The 21,605-nt window shown below is 38.1% G+C and overlaps 1 protein-coding gene across 2 annotated transcripts in view; it reads right to left on the reverse strand.

Annotated features, from left to right (window-relative positions):
* Nucleotides 1-15,910: 15,910 nt before the first annotated feature.
* SH2D4B (SH2 domain containing 4B) overlaps nucleotides 15,911-21,605 on the reverse strand; it is a 67,078-nt gene continuing 61,383 nt past the window's right edge. For both annotated transcript variants that reach the window (XM_074590784.1, XM_074590785.1), the window contains 2 exons: nucleotides 19,780-20,000; nucleotides 15,911-16,003 (listed from right to left, as the gene is read on the reverse strand). In XM_074590784.1, the coding sequence (XP_074446885.1) occupies nucleotides 15,911-16,003; nucleotides 19,780-20,000 (314 nt within the window). The remainder of the gene's footprint in view (nucleotides 16,004-19,779; nucleotides 20,001-21,605) is intronic.

Below are 21,605 nucleotides of genomic sequence, written 5' to 3' on the forward strand. Positions count from 1 at the left end.
TCTCCTGGAGGAGACTCCAGCATTGACGTCTCCTTGCAGCAGGAATATGCAAAGCAAAAGAGTTCGCTCATATCTGTGTGAATGAGACTATTTAGACTATATTCTTATTTTCAGATTCTGTACATTAGGCTCAAAAGGAAAGAAGTTAGATAAGCTGAACTTCTGAGGAAGTCAGTCTTTCAAAGGCCTTCTCTTTACATCAGTTTTAATGAGGTTTTAATTACCCTTCTATTCCTTGGGCAGTGCATATCTTTTCACAAACTCGATGTTCCATTTGTGCAACATTAAAAAAACCCTCTTAGCAAAGCAAACATTTTGTATTTAATTATTTAGTGTTTGGCTTGAAGTTCTTCCATCATTAACTTATTGCTGTGGTGGACCCTCACAGCAATGCAGCCCATCACATAGCAAATGCTCTTTTCAATTCTGTCTCCAGCCCACGTCCAACTGCCTTGTTCTACAGGTTGTGGAAACACTATTTTCATGGCAAGACACCATTACAGTTTTCCCAGTATACCAACTCCCCCTGCACAGCCACTCAGGAGCTTCAAAACAGTACTTAAGACTTGTGTTGGCTGTGTGCTGGTCTTCTGAATAGGGCTGAATTTTTCTCTGGTAGGACAAGAGGATTAGACAATGTCAAGGGAAGAAAATCATCTAAACCCCTATGCAGGGGATGAACTGAAGGTGAGGATTATGTTCTTTAGAGTCATAATACCCAAGGCGTAGACTATGGAAACAACTTGATGTGCATTTACTTGCTTTTACCTTAGAGGGGCTTTTGTGATGATCACCAAACCTTACAGACCCATTTTTACATTTTAAAGCTCTGCTTTCTGCATCCTAAAGTGTGTCTAGATTATCCTCTGGAGCTTGCATGATCTCTCTCCCTTTTGCATGGAGTTATTCAAGTAAATTCAGACCTAGCTATTTCCAACTCTGCTCAAGCGTTAAATGAGGCATACCACTGCAGTAGCCTAATCCGTACTTCTAGCAGAGTGTGCTGTGAGATTCAACTATGCCATCCACTAATGGTCAACACTGCTGACTGCTAAAATTATCAACCACGATTGGCAGTTTAGAAGTAAAAAGAAGCTGGAGAAAGAATTACAAAATACTTTCAGGAACCACAAGTTTGACAAAGTTATGCAGGTAGTCATGGCTTTAGTGAAGTCAACCAGAGGTCTACAAACTTTTGTCATGAGCATGTCTGAGTAATATGTTATAAAAAAGAACTTACATGTTTGAAAGTTAGCTACTATGCATGAATCTGATTTTAAAATGGTTTGGTACTTGAAAATGGCTTTGATACACATTTGCGGCACTGTTTTACTCAGACTGGACCATTTCTGGAAGTCAAATCTAGTCAATTTTGATTAAAAAAATTGAGAGCTTTTACCTTTCAAAAGCACCTCTATCTGAAGATGTAGTACTGTATGTTACTGAAATAATTTTTACTTGTAAGCAACAATATGTAAGGTGTAACAGATGCATTTTACAAGATAATTTTCACTGTTATTCTTTTGGCTAAAATTTTACAGATCCACATCTCCTGGTAAACTTATTTTTTTTATGAGTTCTATTTTACAAGCTGTCCTAATACTTCACATATGATTGGCTAGCAGCTTGCAACCAGATACCTAGACTTGCCCTTGTGAGTCATTTATTCAAGGACAGCTCAGTTCAGGCTGATGCCTTATAGAAGTTAACGTAAAATGAGCTGTCTTACATTAATGGGATTCCCAGTAAACAGTTACCTAATCACCAGTCAGAAACCTCAGCAGGTAAGTCAAAAGCTTAGAGCCAAATTCATCCTCCCAGTCTTAAAATCTGCAGAACCAAGTTGAACTGTACAGTAACGTAGTGCTGAAAGCCCAGCACTACAGTTAAACAACCTTGCACTCTTCAATCCAACACCAATGCCTATCACTGTGCTCACACTTTTTGTCTTGAACATCAACACATTTTCTCTGAAGGTATAAAATTTTCATAGTATTTTTTTCCACTGACTTGTTTTCTTTCTGTGCTTCTCATATGAGTCTAACTCCTCTGCCAATGAGGTCTATAGGAATTTTACAGTTGACCTGCATCGAAGAAATACTAGTTTTAGGCCTATTGAGTTACAATTTCCACACAAGTAACTCTAGAGAGGTTTTTTCAGTTCACACAAGATAGAGAGCCTTTAAGAAACACGCGTAAATGAATAAAGTAACTAAACACAAGTCAGAGACCAAAACCCTCAACACGATTAATTTAGTGACATTCAAACTAGTATTCAGAGCAAAGCAGTTTCATAAACAATAATAGAACCTCATTGCAGAAAATGAATGGTATCCGAGCACATACTATAGGATTTTATATCTATTACAATGATGAAAGATGGGGAAATAACAACATCTTTAAAAGGTTTAATTTAAAACACTATTAAAATCAAAGTCCCTTGTCCAGCAGGAGTTTCTAAAATCTTTACTCGAGTTCATTAGAAATGCAAAAAACCCAAAGATCCCTCTTGCATTAAACAGTATTTTGCTTGGTGCTGGTGGGATTGCTACAAGATAAAAGGTTTGTGAGGATATGGATTTGAAAGTATTACAAATGACTTTTTACTGAATATCAGTGCCATTTTATTGATAATGAGGGATTTGCTGACTATTTACCACTGACATTTTGAGAAGTTGTTCTGTAATCCAAAATGATCTCCTACTGCACAGCATTCATTTTTAAGCTAGGATCCAGAGGGAAAAAAGTAGGCGTTCTGCACAGCGTGACATTTTGATGTATTCTGAAGAGTTATTAGAGGACTTATCATCCAAAGTAGCAGGATAGATTAAAAAATACATAAGGACATTTTCATTAGAGATTGTCTGTTTTCAAAAAGTTCAGATGTTTTTATATGAAACAGAAGAGTTCAGACACTCGTATGAAATTGTTTCCTGGAATTCAGATCTTTAGGGTCCATTGGAGCTATTCCTAGAAAGGTCTTCCTTTGAGACTTCCTATTATTTATATATCTTCTTGTATCAGATGTTTAACAACATGGAAAATTAAGATAAAAGCAGACTTGCATGGATTTCCAGCAGATTTGGATCAGGCAGGCACTAACAGAGCATACTTTTAGCACTCAGTTCAAAACTAGTAAGAATTGGGAACTCAGGAGCACCTAAGGGGAGACTGGAAGTGGAGGCACCGAGCTTCTCTTAAACCTCAAAAGAGCTCAGGTATTGTTACATACACATATAAAACCAGAATAAATTCCGTTTTCCTGAAATTGTTTTATCTTTCTCTACTGTTTTCTACAATTACTTTTCTACAATAACTATTCTGGCATGGTTGCCAAAGGAATGCTTCAAGCACACTTTAATGGTGCACTCAAGTGACTACTACTTACTAGCAAACACTAGACTGTAAGGAAAAAAAAAGGCAAAAAAAAAAAAAAAAAACATGAGGAATCAGTAAGGGGAAGAAATCAGGGAATGTATATCTCTGAAAATAAGCAGAAGATCCTAGACCTGGTAAACTGAGCAACAAGAAGAATCAAGTAGAAACACTGAACCAGTTCATAGGCTGAGCTGAGCTACAATTAGCAGTTTATTGTTCCCAGAAAACACCATCCATTAGCTCCTTTTATAGCCTTATAATTACTATTAATTCCTACTATGAGGAATTCCTACTACTATCCCCTACTATGAGGGACCCTCATAATCTGTGTCTAAACAGATTGACAAGAACTGTCAGAACTTTCTGTGCCCAAACATAGGCTCCAAATTCATTATTTTGCATCTATAGTGAATCATAATTTTCCCCAATATGATGCACATACATTGTACATATAAAGTTAGATAGAATATCTGAGACTTTTCAGTTTGGCCACTTGTATTGTGGTGCCAAAATGTGAATTCTGGAGCCTAGCTCTGGACATGAAACTAAGACCTTTTTTATTATTTTTTTTTTAAACATTGTAGAATGTAGTAATATGCATACTCCTTTAGGAAGGAAAGAATACAAGAAAAACAATAAACAAGATGTTGATTTCACACCACAAATTCACTGCCTGAAAGGAAAGATCTCCATCAAGGAAGTTAGTAACACTGGTCTACTAGCCTTCCTGAGACTCAGATGCTAATATAAATTCATTGGGTAGACATATACCTATTGCAATATTTATTCATTTTCCTGCTGTCAATAGTGACAAATTGTTTCCTTGCATTCTTTGGTTAGAAAGGGGATGCTTTTTTTTTTTCTTATATACCTCCCAACACCCCAGACACTTTCTCACTAATATCTGTATCTGTTACAGAACTCATAGCAACAGTGTTTTATCAGACATGCAACAACAGCAGTCACTGTAAAATATCAAGCTTGAAGAAGAAACTCCAGCTGTTTGGGCTAAAACGAAGCTTCAACAAACCCCCTGGTATCCCATCGCATAGTTTTTTAAACAAAACAAAAATAACACCAACAATAAAAACACCTCTACAGCTCTATTACATGCATATTAAGAACTTTAATACTGCAAAAATGAAACATGAGCAAGAATTCCCAGTTGGCTTCTTTAAAACACTTTTCAGCCTCTTTCAGCAGAACTTCATCCCATATTCACACATAACGAATTCCAACATCTCTGCTGTTATCAAAGATTTAAAAAAAAAAAAAAAGTGTTTGGCAAAATCTTTACTGAAAGGTGAGCTCCAGAAAAGACAAGCCAAAACAAATCTGTGACAATACAAGGACAGATCTGAAAATTCATTGGCTGGACCAATAAATTAGTCAACTATGGTCCCCCAGAGGGTGGGGTGACAAGGAAGGAAAAACAAAAAATCCTAGATGCTGAAAGATTAAAGAACATTGAGCAAACTCCACACAGGTACAGGGGAAGCCAGCCTAAAATTTTAGTACAAACATGATTTCCAAAGATCCCCTAAAACCTCAAATTATTCTATGATTCTACAATTCTTCCATTCTGAGTTAAAAGCAGCTTCCTTTATTTCATGTCATAAAACGGTTCTACCCAGTGTTGTGCTGTGCAGAATGAGAGCAGGAGATTCTTCGTCTTTTACTTGCTGCTTCTAATCAACTAAAATTACAATATCCTATATTTACATTTTATTTTCTCTGTTGGACTCCTTGGTTTCTTGTAAATTGAATTATACCATGGAAAATGCCGGCAAAATATTAAATAAACATAAACACTTAATCTGAACTATTTAAGAAAATGTTAACTTTGTTTAGATGTTCTCTAGCTTGTTCTTCTGTAGTGAAAGGATGTATATTGAGATTGCTTTAGAAAAAGAAATCAAAACAGAATCATTTAATCGTGAAAAGCAGGCATCATTGTATTCTTGGTAGCTATTTACAACATTCTTTATTATGCAAAAGCTTTATTGCATTACATTACCGAGCATTATTTCAGTATGTATTAAATAGCCCCAGTTTCGGAAAGTTTATAGACTGTATCAAAGCACATCCAATCAACCAGAACACAGCTGTTTGCCACTCTACTTTCTCTACCACGACAATTCAATTTTAGACATTTCTTATTTAGACATTCTATGTCTTCAGACAGTTTTCCCTCTCCTGTATCTGAAATTGTTGTTTTAGTGCTGTATGGAGAAAGGTGTTAGTGATAAGATTTAAATTTACAATATCAGAAAGCGATACACTATTCCATTGAATAGAAACTGTGCCATTATGGGGAAACACAAGCTGCCCTGATAATGTGTGTTTCAGCTGTGACTGCGAAGGTGAGAAGGCAAATTTACCTTCTTTTGCATTCAAAGCTTGACCCAACACCCTGTTGGAAACACTGGAAAATATTTACATTTTTGTAAATATCCTTAATACTGAACTAATATTTGATTTTATTTTAGTGATTCATGGAAATACAAGTGTGTTGGACATTTTCTAGGTCAGTCTAGAGTCTTTCTAGATCAGACTTGAACTTTGTACTTGTTTAACAAATTGGGACAGTGAATGCTAACCTCATGTGCATTCTCCTATTTCAAAAACCAGCCAATATCTTTCCTGTGTTCCACCGCCTTTACCCTGGCAATTCTCAGAAGCTAAGCCAATGCATCTTACCTTCCAGTCCCCCTGCAACAGGTGAGTATTACTGGAGAAGAAGGATCCTTCTTGTCTTTGGAGGCAATACAGCAGCTTCCTTCCTTATGGTCTTCCCATTTCTGTTGTCCAGCCACAGGTGGCACAACTAAGTCCTCTTCAGTAGATGAAGAGTCCTTAAACCAGGCTAGTTAGTGTTCACCCATGTATTTCTTTACTGACCATTTTAACTTGTCAATTTGTGCATTATCTGCTATATTCAGCCTGAGGAGGAATCAGCCCATGGAAGTTTTTATCAGGCCTCTGCTTTGGGCCCTGATTTGGGTAGGACTCAGTAAACAGGAGGCTTTTGTCAGATGAAAACTGCTGTTGAAGGTTTTGTCCAGCATAGCTGCAAGATGAAGCCCTCAACCTCCGAGCTGTCACTTCGGAGCGCTGATGAGCGAATATGCCATGGCAGCCCCATCCCTCGGCTCCCTCCTCGGCTACCAGATCCTCCGGCCACCCCAGCAGTGCCACAGCAGCTCCCACCCCGAAACCCCAAGGCTGACAGTGCTGGGTGAGGGGACAAGGCTGGGCGAGGGGACGGTTCCTCCATCCCGCCAGGTTCCTCCATTTCACCAGACAGGGACAGGGAACAGGAGGGGAAAAAGAGGGAAGTCTGTCCAAACTGGTGACAAAAGCAAAGCTGGGCGGTGAATCCTGGATCAGCTCAGGTGAATTTAGATCAATTCAATGGATTTTATCTAATGCAAAACAAGAAGTGTCGTTTTTCTGATACTTATCTCATTTTTTCTCTCGTCTCTAAAGGGTTTTTTTGGTTTGCTTTTGGAATGGCTAAAAATTGCCAGATGCGAAGCATAAAGTCTAACAGCCGCCTTTTTGCATAGGCCAAACTCAAGCGGCGTTATTGTTGCAACACGCTGTTGCCGCCGGCTACATCCCTGCGGGGCCGCCGGCCTGAGCGGGGTGCGAGGGCCTGAGGAGCTTCCCGCCTTTTTCACGTGAGGGAGCCGGCAGCCGCGCGCCGGCGGGGCGCGCCGGGCCGGCTTGGCACATAGATAAACTTTAGCGCCTGAAACCTCATTGTTCTAAAAAATAAAAATGCGCGGGAGCAAATTGTAGGAGCTCCTCAAGATCTTTAAGGCGTAGACGGACAGGATTTACGGACTGAAAGCCCCCTCCCGTGCCGGGCCCGCAGGCCGGGCGCCGGTGCCTCAGGGGCCGTTCTGAGGTGGTTGCGGCGGCCGGCGTTATTCCTGCAGCGCTGCTGGGTTGTTCCCACCACAGCACAGGCTCCTCCCGCAGTTTTAAAGACAGTAACTCAATTCGTGACCTTGTACGTCGCTGTGCATGGTTAATTACTGCATTACCTTGGAGATTTTTATCCCATTTCAGATCCTGACTCCCCAGATAGTATTCTAGAAGTTGATGTGTTCCCTGCTACGTCTCCGTGGCATTTACAAGGATCCAGCCATCAGCTCCAAATCCCACACTTTCCCCATTGTCTCTCACAGCACATTGCTAATGTTAAACTAAGTTCATTACTGCATTTAATCTTTATTACAGCTGATCACAAGGATGCCACCATTGTGCAGAAACAAAGTTATCAAAGAAAAAAATCTGAAAAACTACTATCTTTCTAGACTTTGAAAACTTCACTTGATATTGAAACAGGTAAAGCAACATTAATTCAGTCTCAAGTAGAGCACTCTATTCCATTACAATTGCATTGATTTGCTGCTGATACAAAATGAACCACCAAAGACATTGATAAAAAAGCTTTATAAAGGGATATGGCAAGTGATCATCAATTACTAAAGTGTAACTTGAAATGAATTTTATCACCGTGGGCAGGAGCAGACACAGTATTACAGACAGAATATTAGCCAGGAGGCAGGTTTCTCCTTGGTTGTTGTGAATGTGGTTCATTATTAATAGGTCTGGGGGAGGAGGAGGGGAAAAAAATAAAAGCCACAATGCCTCTTGATTTATCTGGAGACTGTGGCCCAAAGTAAAAGCATCCAAGCCTTTTCAAATCACCTTGACTGTCTCCTTGGCAGACAGAATATTTTTAGTCCATTGGATTTTGAACAACTTCCGAGAACAGACGGGTTAGCACTTCACAACTGTATGTGCAGTGCCGTAGAAAAGAATGAATAAAAAATGACCGGGCTGTGAAATCCTTATTTCCTCACTTCTTGTTGACTTCAACTAATTGTCTAAATGTCTACTCACCAATAGGAAAAAGATGTCTGCAACAGTTTCACAAAGCCTCCTTTTTCTCCTTTGCAAACAGACTCTTATCTAAGGTGGTATTTTTTTTTACTATCTTGGAAATATTTCAAGGTTTGAAAACTTTTCACGCTCTCTTCTGACCACACATCTCCTCAAATAACCAGTTATCTTTGACAGAGGAGCTGATATCACAGTGACGTGGAACTCTGGATGAAGTCAACATTTCTAGTGCAGGTTAAGGTGAACGACTGCAGTCCAAGCTGTTCATTTTTGCTACACAACAATGGCTACTTTGTGGGATGTTTCTCATTTGCATGCAACCAGTTTATTGCAAATGTTTCCATTGGGTATTTGAATGTGTAGTCAAATACGTGTAGTTGTATTTCTTAATCGGAGACCTTCATCCAGGAGATTTCTGTTGTGACTAGTCACAATGACAACCTGGAAAATTATATCCTTTTTCCTGCAAAAGTTCATGAATAGGCTTAGTCTTTTACATAACAATAGGATTGATAGAATTAGCCTTTTTCAGAGAAACTGGAATAGCAAACTTAATTTCCATTATATTAGTTATTATTCCATTTAAATTAATTAATTTTCCGTGCTCACACTTTTTTGTTGTGTATAAATGGAAATCATACTGTAAGGATCCAAGCATGTAACACAAAATATTCAAAATTGTGAACAATATACATCAGTTCTTTTTTCTGAACCCACCCATCTTGGTAGCTTGGGTTTTTTTCTCAATAAAACATTATCTGGGGTCTTATTTAAACTTTCATAAATTTATTTCAGTTGTCAAATCAGATATTTAATAGGCTTGACATTTTGAATAACTGTTCCCTGGGTATTTCCATTCTCCCTTAAAAGGAAACTAGCGTTAAGGGAGAGAATGGATACCTAATGAAATGTCAAAAACATTGAATTTCTGTATTGACTTTGCAGCCTAATGCAGCACATTTTCTTTAGGGCTGAATAAAAAATAGACATTTTTTGTGTTAAATTTGTGCATACTTCTTGTATTTTCTGCAATTAAAAATGCCTTTAGATAGTTTTAATCTTTTTTACTCTAAAAAATTGAAACCACTTCATGAAGCTTTGCATTTTGAAAACAGAATGTTTCTCCATTAAAAAGTGTCAATGGAAGATTTTGGAGTAGCTCAATTTCTTTCTGGAGGAAGTGAAAAGTGATTCCGGTGGGCAGTCCTTATAAATAATTTTCATATTTATCAACTAAGGATTCCCACATGAACTCCAGTGGATGTTGTGGGGGCTCAGCATTGGAACTGGGTGAACATTTTCATCCCATAGAACAGCTTGCTCACATGCACAGCTCTTTACTGTTTTGTTATTAAAATATGTAGATAGGTTCCAATATAGCACATAGCATACTGAAATTCAAAATGGATGAACCAGTGTGCTCTGAGTACAGCACATAAAAAGTAACAAAATACTGTCTAGCAGTCAGACCAGAACTGTATACATTTAGTCATCACCCTTAGAATTTTACTTTTTTTTTCTGGGATTCCCTGAGAGAAAATGTTAATGGTAAAAATGATAATGAAATGTATGCCTTAATACATCTTCCATAAAGTTGGATTTGAACAACTTACTAAAAACATATTTCTCATTAGCATCACGCTATCATAAGCAAGATGACTTTGAGAACCAAGAACAAATATAAGTGCAACGGGCTGTCTTACTAATTGCAGAGCAGTGTTCAGTGTACAGCTCTCAAATGACTTGCTGTAATATTTAAGTCCATTATTAAGCTTAAACTCCTAGGTGAGAAGACATCTTCTTGTTTACAATACTGACACCATTTCCTACAGGAGAGGAGTATAACCAGGGATAGCTTTATTCTTTGTTAGCTTTTTAAGTGCTATAAAAATTACATTGAGAAGTTCATTATGCTTTATGTGGTAAGCAGTAGCTTCTACATTCTGATATCCTGATAGCGATGTATAATACATTTTAAAATCCTCTGCCCCAAATATCACACAAAGATGCATATTAACTCTTGTTAAGACAAGTATTTCTGATTTTCCTTTCAGACAATCTATCTTCTATGAATTTGTGGAATAGGAAGTGCATTAAAATTGGCCACATCTTCACATGCATTGACCATTAATGACAATCATATAATCAAAAGAATTATCTTCTACCAAACAAGAATTTGCAATCACTCCTAGATCTATATACATACATATACAAAATATGTCTTCACCATGTTCTTGATCTACACTACTTCTGCACCATTCCTGGGGCACTGGAATATTACTCATTCAACTCCATTTGGGCCCTTTTCACATCCAGTATGAATGCCTTCCTGTTGCTGTTGTGTAAGGGAAAAGTAGTGACGATAGGTCTCAGCCTTGATCCTCTGAATGCTAAGCAGGAAATACACTGCATCTCAGGAAATACTTAATTCAAGACTTCGCCTGCTGTTATACCTATAATCATATGAAATAAGACAGTCCTACATTCTCTGTTTTCTCTCCAGTGCTCATGAGCGTATGACCTTCTCCCACATACAGTTCTCACTAAAACTGAGAACAGGGGAGAAATGGCAGCTAAACCTTAAAGGAGACATTAACATGCTAAGAGTTTTCTTTGCACATAGATCAAACACAGACAATCAGGACCAAACTAAATGTCCAATCTCTTTTGAAGTTGTTTCTCCTCCATAAGAAAAAACACTTATTGATGCTTAATAAAGATACCATAAAATGAGGTTACCTTCATTTAGAACTACTGGAAGAAATTCCAAGAGAGAAGAAACCAAACTCATTGAAGGCTCCAGCCTAGTAGAAAATTTGCATTAGCTACAGGTCATAATGTAAATATACAAGCTACAGGACTAATCACTAGCAATAAACAAATATTTGAAGAGAAGGTTTCACACAGCACTTGCATGGCAAGAAATTAGCTGTAAAAATCAATTATGCATCATTATCATCAGACATTATGTATCCAGAAGATACATCTCAGGAAGCACAGATCAAACATCTGGTCAAGTGCAAACACCTCATTCTGCAATTGATAGCCCAGCCAGGGACACATTATTACTGCACAGAGGTCACCAACCCTATCTTCTTGGGAAGGAAAAAACGCATCTTAAAGCAAAGACATAATAAAACAGAAAAGAAAGTCAGTCCTTGAAAATCATTAAAAAAATAACCCCCAACTTGTAAATTATGCACACAAATTTATTCATACAAAGGAAGAGAAAAATTTCACCCACTCTGAACTACCACTTTTCACTTGAGACCAGGTTTATGTTGTGGCATTATGTAAAGAGAAGAATTTAGACTGCAGTGAAATGTGTTGTATTCAGGTCTGTGGGAACTCAGGGGAAGAATGAGCAGAAGTAGATCCCTAGTTCATACAAAACTGAATTGTTTTACTGTAGTCAGTGTATTAATCTTGGCTCAAGAAATAGGTTTTATTAATTTGATTCAAAGTCATTGAAATTTAGTGGAAATTCTCACTCTGAATCTGGTCTTTGGAAACAGTTTCTACTCAGCAAGTCTGAAAATAATCTCTGTTACAACTAAAATTTTTAGATACTACTTTCTTGAGGCAGGAACTGTCTTCTTTTGCTCAGTACTTGTTCAACACAATAGGGATTTAGTACTTAATAGTTGACCTGGACTATTCTTTTATAAAATTAATATGTAAATACTCATACTACATAATTATTTCATTGCAGTAATTACAAGAGGTAATAGACTGGCATCTAAATTCTTCAAGTAGCCTTGAAAATCTCATCCATGATTACTGTAAATTTCTTTGCTTGCTTTTTGTTCTCTTCAAGAGAAGAGAGCAGTATTAAATTGCAGATGTGTATGTACAATAACAGATGAAAACAAAATTAGAAAGAATGGATGCATCTGTGGATTCAGGAAGGAGAAAGAATAAATCCTCAAAAGCTACTTTTTCAAAGATATGTGCAAACAAGCTTGGGACCTTGTGTGCCATATTTTATTGCTGTGAAACAGATATGAAGAAAAATTCGATTCATTTAAAAGTTTAAAAGTTTTCCTTATTGCTGTAGCATTTTTTTTATGAAACAGAATTACCATAATAGGACTCTCAGTGTATTCCCAGTGGTCTCATTGACAAGAAATATTGACAGGAAATCTTATAATGAAAATCCATAACACACACCTCTTACAACTCAACAATAGCTACCACTAGAAAAACAGATCAGAAAGTAAGACTTGAAGGTCACTGTGTAATAGAATAAAGCTAGCCATTCCAGACAATGAAACTGCAGCACTAAAAAGATTTTGTATACAGTGATGAACAGCTTCAGACAGCACTAAATGTAGAGGCAGACAGTGTGAAGCAGATGCAGCATTCAAGGCTGCAGTAAGGACCCGCTCAGCTTTTACAGACTGAGAGTGTAAAGTCTAGCTCCAGGGTAGATTTAGCTCAAAGCTGAAATTTTGGAGACTTGCAGAGCAAGAGGTAGCAGTGCCCAGTCTTACTCCCAGGGTATCAAAACTCCAAAATGCTTTCATAACAATGGGATAAGAACATTTTCCCCTTTCTTATTTTCTTCATTTTCCATATTTACTCCTTCACTGCTTTCTCATCTATTCTTCCTACTAGCTGGTTACCATTCCATACTCCCATCTATTTTCTGTAAGGCAACAAGAAGCATTTGTTAGCTTAGAAAACATCTCCACACTTGTACCTTGCCCGCAGCCCTCAAGTATATTGGCAGCAGCTGCACATCTCTATCAAGGAAAGCTTCTGTTCTTAATTTCTGCTTGCTATGATCTCCTTTTGTTTCCTTCAGAATTCATCTTCAGTTAAGTTGTACTGTATTTTACTGCTGCTGCTTCTGGTTATGTATCGTTGAGTTTTTCTGTCCTGGCAACTCTATGAATTTGCTGGCTATTTTTCATTATTTCTGTGGGGCTATGGGGAAAAAGAAAAGCAATTCCTTTACTTGAGAATTCTGACATTTATTAGCATAATAAAACTCTCAGATGAAATTGCAGTTTTCCAAGTAATTTCATTTGCAGGGGAACTTACAAGGGATTTATTTTAAAGCCAGGTAAAACCTAGAATAAGAAATGGATGGAACACAGACAGAAAAGTTTAGAAAACAAAAAGTAGGAAATGTGCTCCGAAGTGAAAATGATGATGCTGTTGTGATGTTAATGACATCACAAGAGGACACAGGACTGGGTGTATTCTCATCCTGGATCACATACCAGTCTTCTCATTTAATGAAGACTATAGATCCTACTAGAGGCCTACATAAGTAGTCTACAGAATTGCAGAGCAGTATTCCATTTCGAGAATCCAGCCCCCGGTGACCTGCAGAGGAACACACTTTAACAAAATTCCCAGACCATTTGGGTATCTTGACCTTTTTATCTAGCTGCCAAGTCACTTTGTTTCTCAAGGTATCAGACACATAGCTAAAGAATGCCCTACTTCTATGAGCCTACTCGCTGTGAAAAGCCCAGCTGTCATCTTACCTGAGCACTATGCACTAAGAACGGCTGCTCCAGCTAATAAGCATCGCTTATTTGCTGCGTCCTGATTTGCTTTGTTATGAGGTGCTAACAGTAACTATTTAAAATCTCCTGATCCGGTGTCCCAAGTGATTAATACTGAAATTGTCCAGCTAAGTCTCCATGGAAAGTTCATAACAATTTTCTTGTCATGGGTCACAAACGTTGATGGATTACGTCACACAAAAAGCAACGTTAACAAAAGAAAACTTTCTTGAACAACAATGAAGTTTGTCTGCAAAAACCTGTACTTTAATATGGGCTAACTGTAGAATTAATTATGAAAAACTTGTTGCTATTATTACTACAGGTTATTATTATTATTGTAGCACCTTAAATGTATAGTGTACTTTATAAGCTTGGACAAGACAAGTTTCTTTTCCTAGACAAGCTTACCATCTTGGTCAGAAAAAGTATAGACGGTAACAGTGAGTCAAGAGAAACGACTATTTGAGGAGAGATGGATTTATGTGGTGTTCGTGAGGGAAGTCTACACTGGGATTTGGGAGAGAACCACATAGGAAATCAGAGACTGCCCAAAGCAGTAACTTGTAGAAATATACTATGTGCCGCTCCTATGTTTTCAGAGATTCCCAGGAAAAAATTAACCATGGAAGCAAAGTAACACATACAGATTGGTCCACTTTACACCTCAAAATACACGTCACATATTAAAAAAGTACTGAGAACTCTGAGACTAACCAATAGGTACACAACTACTTCCCTCATGTTCCCCTTCACTCTTGAAACAAATCAGTTGCATACAAAACTGTCACAACCCTGTTATTTGAAATATTGTCCTGCAAAATGAATGTTTGGAGCTGAAAAGAACACTTCTATACCCAGCCATTTTTATCTGACCATTCATGGGAACAGAGCAAGGAACACAGGAGGGTAAGAGTAACAGTTCTGCAATTCTTTCACTCCAGAATTGGCTGCCTCGGTAGTATCCAGCTTAGCAGTGAAACAATGCAGCACTACATCTATACAGTGTGACAGCCCAGAGTGCAAGGACTGCTAAAACACAAATTTCAGGAGGGCACATTAATTAATGTGATGAGACTTTTTTTATAGTCCAAACACTAAGCAACTGCACCGTAGATCTACGCTACAGGCTATATTCATGGGGTTTAGTATGGAAAACAAATGGATCAAGAACACAATGTGTGCATCTTTTTTTAAACATGAAATAGCATGATGTAATTAGTTGCACCTTTTCTATGGAAAAATATACCGCCTCCACCTTCACTCATAGCTCAGCTAAGGAAAATATTTTGTCCTATAGCAAAGTAAAGCTAAGAATCTCCAGCATGTATCTTGCACAACAGAAAGCAGAAAACAGAAAACATGAGAAGGCCAGTGAGAGGAGTTGTTGCTGCAAATCAAACTGCTTTCATTAGAATAACTAATTTAGAATAAACTGTCCACTTCCAGTACAGGGGTAAAATTCTTTCCAAGGCTGATGGACTGCATGAAATTGTAAATAAAATGTGATTGACCTTATTCTCTCTCTGCTATGGTGAACTTTGTAGGCTTGAATTCAAAAGCACAATGGCAAGTTTCCAGCGATGCCTAACCATTTAAGCAATCGCAAACTGCAAAAGGACATTGTAAGACTGCTTCACTTATTCTCAAAAGTCCACCACTGAGTAATGAGATTGACAACAGAAACTGACAAACCTTGCTTTAGAAAAAAGAATCTGTTCACCAATATTGGTACTTCATACAACACTCTATGAATAGTTCCTTCTTGCTGCACTTTGCAGTTTCAATCTCAGACATTACGGAAATTAAGATAGGAACTTAGCATGCAGTGCAATTGGCCAGAACCCCTTGAAAAATTTCTGGGAACAGTCCTCATTTGTAATTTGCCAGTAATTTCTCACGTTTAAAATTTTAGCAATATGAATAGTGACGATAATTCAGATGCAAAACAGAAATATTTGGGCCTTCTAATGAGGATACTTTTTGGCCACAGGACCAGTGGTTTTGGAAGTTTGTTAACTACTTTTCAGTGTTTACTTTTGTAGCTATCTATTACTACAGCTATCCAGAACACATTCCTGTTAGTCCTGGATCAGTTATTCAAATAAAGGGCTGTAGTCTGGTGGATTCTTCTGCTGTCCGCATGGCTCCAGTAGTAGCTCCCCACCTGAGGATGTGATGATTTCTTCCTAGAAAGAAAAAAAACAATTAAAACATCATTCATAGATGCCTAAACCTTTCCCTGTGTTCTAAGAAAAGTAACTGACCATCACTCCACTGTAATTGGTAACCAATTATGAATAAACACTTGATAAAATAAGTACAGACCAGCAAAAGGATCCTATCAACTATTCATCTTCTTCATGCTTTATCTCGTACTAACACCAGTATTAATTTGTGCTAGTATCAAACAGTGAAATCAAACAGTTAGTGTACAAAAAAGGCTTTGATTTGGACTACCTGTAAGTTGTTACACTACTTAAGAAGAACAGCTACAGATGCCTATAAAGGATGTTCTCAAGGGTTGATTTAACAGGCATATGCTGGTTCTACTATGCTACTTCCATAGCCTTTGGGACGAAGGAAGCTCCCCCAGGAAGACTGAGCAAGAGCTCAATGGTGAGTGCTCACACACAACAGTAACAGCTTTCTGACTGATTACAGAGACGGGAAAAGATATTAACCTTGCTAGGGTAAAGACAGTCTTTACAAATAGCACCTATTCTCCTTAATTAAACACCCACATGCCAAGTCTGTCATTCCAGTAATTGATTACCAAGGTGAATACCAAAAAAAACTTACTGGAAAAGCAGAGAATTTGGTCTTTGCACTTATTGCTAGAGTAATGATACTTCATTTTTATTTTTGTACAAGTTTAAGATTTATAGATGCACCAAAATGAGCCAGAATCCAGAATTACATTGACTAAAATAGCAATCCTTCATCAAAAGTTTAGATCCAAGTTATGGTTCTATATATAGGCCTAACATTTTCAAAATTTAATCTAGTTTCTATTGAATATCAACGGAAATTTGGTGCCTGATTTCCTCTAAACACATGCAGGCTCCCAGTTGTGGTTCCTTCCCGATTGCTACATCAGACTGAGAACAAGTTTAGAAAGTTACTGCTCAAATTAAACACTTTCGAGAAGCTTATGAGGAAGTAAATACAAAGATTTAGCCATTTTCTTGGATGTATTATTGCTGCTTTCCACACAGTATTTAAATGCAAATAGTAATAAGAGAAAATGCATGCTCACACCCTCTTCTGTAAGAAGTTTGTTCTTCCAGCTAATGGTTACCACCTCCTTGTATCTGTCAGCTGAGTTGCTTGAGCAACCTCTTCTTAATTTTTTTAAATCAAAATGAAGTGATTTTAGGGGAATAAATATAAGGAAATAAAAAAGTAGTTATGCCAGTTATACCAGCCCTGCTTATTTTGAATGAAAGTGAAAAGGTCCCTCAAAGAGAACTCCATGCAACTTTCGGGGTGGGGAAGTATACTCTTGCCAAAAATAGTCCTGAGGAAGCAGCAACTTTTCCAAACAATATAGCAATAGCCACAAGAGAAAGTGCACCTGCAACGCAACCATTTACATAAGGATCACATAGTTGGTTACCAGAAAGCTTTGGGACACTTGACAAGGTACTTCATCACAAACGGAAGGCAGAAAATCTTCACAGAAAACCATGTGAGAGACAGGATAAGATGCCTCCTGAAGTGATTGCCTAAGAGACCAGTTTAAATATAGCTATTAAGCTAGACAGTTAACAGAGAATTGTGTGGTGAAATTAAAGGTGAACCAGTTTCTCTGATAGGCTTACTACAGGGGGAGCTATTATCAGGGGACAGCTAAGAAAACTTTTTTTTTTTTTTAAATGCCAGGAACTAAAAGCCATTCTGCTTCTGACAAGTGCCCTACAGCTGTCTGTAAACAGATGTGTTTCCAGTACAGTGATTGCCTAGGATAAGCTGTGGTGAAAATATCGGAACATAGGTGGAGCAGAGATGTTTGAAATCAGTTGTCACCATCACCCCTCTCCAGGAGCACAGGGGATACTACTTCAGCCAGAGCTCCTACACCCAATGCCTGACAATCAGCATGTGAGGTGTTGTATGTGCACTTTTCTTTCTGTGACAAGGCCCTGGTTAGACACTTTCCAGTTGTACTGGGTCTGGCTGAGATGGAATTAACTTTCTTCACAGCAGTCTGTACGGTGGTGTGTTTTGAATTTGTGGCTAAAACAGTGTTGATAACACACTAATGTTTTGGCTATTGCTGACCAGTGCTTGCACAGTATCAAGGCTTTCTCTTTTTCTCACTCAGGCCCTGGTGGCAGTGAGTAAGCCGGGGATAAGCAAGGAGTTGGGAGGGGACACGGTCCAGCTGGCTGACACAAACTGGCCAAAGGGATGTTACATACCGTAATTTCATGGTCGGCAATAAAAACTGGTGTAGAGGAAGAAGGGGGTGGGGTTGGCTTCCAAGGTGGCGATTGAGAGAGAATTTCATCAAATTAGGGAGGAAATATTTTGTGGTCAAATGTGACACCTACTATTCTCCCATGTGGAAATATAATTTGTGGAAATATAATGTCATAGTGATCTGTGAGGGGACACTAAGGCAAATCTCATTTGTCTTAACTTTTTACTTGATCTTAAAATAAAAGACACCTCTGCATGCACACATACCAGTAGCCACGATGGGAGAAAGAAGGTGAGGGAGAAGCAGCCAAACAAAACCTAACTTTCAGAACAAATTAATCATTTTCAGTGAACCTGAATGCATTTGGGATTTTCTGCCCTTGATTTTTGTTGTTGTGGTTGTTGGTGGTTGTTTGGGGACTTAAATATCCTATTTAGGAAGTGAACATCTATATTTTTATGAAGGATATCATGTTATAATCTCTGTTCCTTCATGTAATGTAAATTCTGAGAAACTCAACTGCTTTTTGTTAAGCCAATAATCCAAAATAATTGACTTCTACGGTACTGCTAATAATTGAAATGTAAGGATTACAGCTGGAAGAAATAGTGTGCAAGTTTGACTGAAGAGACGTTGCAAACTAGCTGAAATAAAAGATTTAAAAGAGAAGGGAAGTTAGAAGAAAAATAATTTCTTGGTGTCTGTGGGAGTGAATGCCGAAAAAAATAAAAGCTGTGAGGAAAAAGAGGAGGAAAAAAAAATAATAGAATTAGTTTCAGACAAGATTGAGAAAAAGATAAAAAAGGCAAGGGAACTAGAAAAGAGAGCATGAAGAGAAATCTTAAGGCGGCTAAGAAAAAAGCAGAATTAAAACTGAATTAAGATGGGGAAAGATGCAAGATGATGAAAACAACCTACGCTATCAGAAACAGTGCTACTGTTTAGTCACAGTCTGGCAACAAGAAACACAAGTTCAAACCCATCTACAGGCAAAGACAAGTAGTAAATTACTCTTGTAAAATTGCTTTGGATAATAAGGAATGACCCTTATTATCCAAACATCCCTAAAAGAGAACCCCTTCATGTTCCCTTCTTTACTGCAGGGCTCCACTCCTTTGCTTTTGCACACTATGGCCCTCACATCAAAGGCTGAAAAATGCTGAAATTTTATTGACAGACCTTTCTATGGCATTTCCAATCCAATTTTGCACAGCAAAGAGGCTCAAAAAGTGTTAGCTTTGTCAGCCCTTATTAGTCCACTTTTAGCCCAGGACAGCTTGCACTGTGTAAGAATCTGCTTAGAAGGGGACACAAATACATGCTGAAGCATTTGAAAGAAGGGGAAAAGCCTTCTGAATCACTGCAACAAGAGACACAAACTACAAATGTTACAGCTAGGTTTACTGTAAAATAAATACGTATATTCTTTTCCCCACTATGGTTACTTCTGCTTTCCAGTGTGGTTTCAAATTACATGGTTCCTCTTTAAATTATTAATCCATTCCACTCAGCTATTGATCTCTACCTAGCAAGTGTTACCTTGTGAAAATCAATAAGATCCGTCAGTGTTGCATGTCGGTTTGGATCTACCCCCAAGAAGCTGTAGAAATCCCCCGAAGCATCAACCAGGAAGTGTTTGAACCCACTTTGCTGGCGATAAGACAATGCATAGCCCCAGATTTTCTCACTGACTCGCACCAGGAATGTTCCTTCAGATTTATTCATCAACAACTCTTCTGCCTCTTGGCGGCTGATAATACCTGGAAAGAAAAAATCCTATGGTTATGCAGATAACAGGTCTGTCAGAGTAAATCAAATGCAACAAATACAGAGCAGAAGTGAAATTAAAATGTTGTAACCTTTCAAGATTGAAATGTTTATAGGAGGAGTTAGAGCTATGGAGACGATGTTTATGCTATTTGCTTCTGAAGGATAGCTACAATAGTTTTGATGGAGTCTGGTGGGATATGCTGTTCAATTATCTGATTAAGAATTGCTTTTTTCCCATCCTTACTGCTTTTTCAAAGGAAGTGTGAAAACGCAACTAGCCTATCAGACCAGCGAATTCTGTACGAGTGATCATTTAGCAGACTAGCATGGTTTGGCATTGCAATTTAGACTTGCAATACATTGCTGATATTTGCAATTGCATTGCAGTACTTCTGACTGTGTTGCCTTACAACAGTTTGATATGTCCTAAAGAAGGAACATAAAGCAAGTGCCAGGAGAAAAAGCGTTTGTCTGCTTTTATATAACTATACACACATACACACATTGATAGATAAACTGGAGCACAAAAAATCAAATCCTGCTGCTAACAGAGATGGGTATGTTAGATTACTTATTCACAGGCTTGGATTTCTAGGGAGCATTGTCACAGAGGAAAACGGGAAACAAAGATCACATTCCTTTCCTTCTGGGACCTTTCAGGCTTACTATCAGAGTAAGTTAAAAACTGTAGCCACGAGCTAAACAGAGTACCAATGCAAAGAAAAGACTGACTATTGTATTTGTTGACCAGAAGCAAGCTTGTTTTTACAATTCATAATGAACAATAATGAGTTATGCACCTTACTCTGGGACAAGAGAAGACAAAATCAGTCGGGGCTTCTGGCAGTACGTAACTGTCATCCTGTGGTCATTTTCTCTATGAGCCAACTTACGTCTCTGGACAAACTCATTCAGAGAACAAACTCTCTCCCCCCATCCTGGTCACCAAGTAGTTGTTTTAGAGGTGAATTCATTCCTTTGCTGTATGACAAACTTATTTTTCAGGGCAAAAGAAGGATCCCAAATTCAGATTTTCAGAGTAAGCAAGGGAAAAAAGTTTAACAGGAGCAGAGCTTTCAAGAACTTTCCCATTTTTTTCTTCTGCGTTTGAAAAATCTTCATCTCTCTTTTTCTTTCTGATCCGAGGACACAACATTGAAGTTGCTGGTACTTCTGCTTGCAAACAGGGTCTAACAGACAATCCCTATTCTGATCACATGTCACGTAAAAGGTGTGATCAGAATTGCGCCCAGCACTAAACCAGGTCTTACCATCCACCTAGAGAGCCTGGTTCCAATTTGTCTGCTGGGCCGAGAGGACAGTAAGCTCATGTATCATAATCATCTGTGAAATACCAGATGCTCACTTTAATCAGGAACAGATGTTGAGTCAGGCCATCCTGAATGTGAACATGGCACAAATGTCAATAAATAATATATGTACATGTTTCAAAGTTACTCTCTGTGAAGCTAAACTTCCTCAAAACAATAGATGTAATATTTAATGGAACCGCTTGTCATCACAGAGTCCTACACATGTCCTACTGAGGGTTCCATGGAGTCCAAGTACTCCACGTTGTTTCAGTGTAATAACAA

The sequence above is a fragment of the Larus michahellis genome, chromosome 6 (genome assembly GCF_964199755.1).
Source record: "Larus michahellis chromosome 6, bLarMic1.1, whole genome shotgun sequence".
In the NCBI taxonomy this organism is placed as follows: Eukaryota; Metazoa; Chordata; class Aves; order Charadriiformes; family Laridae; genus Larus; species Larus michahellis.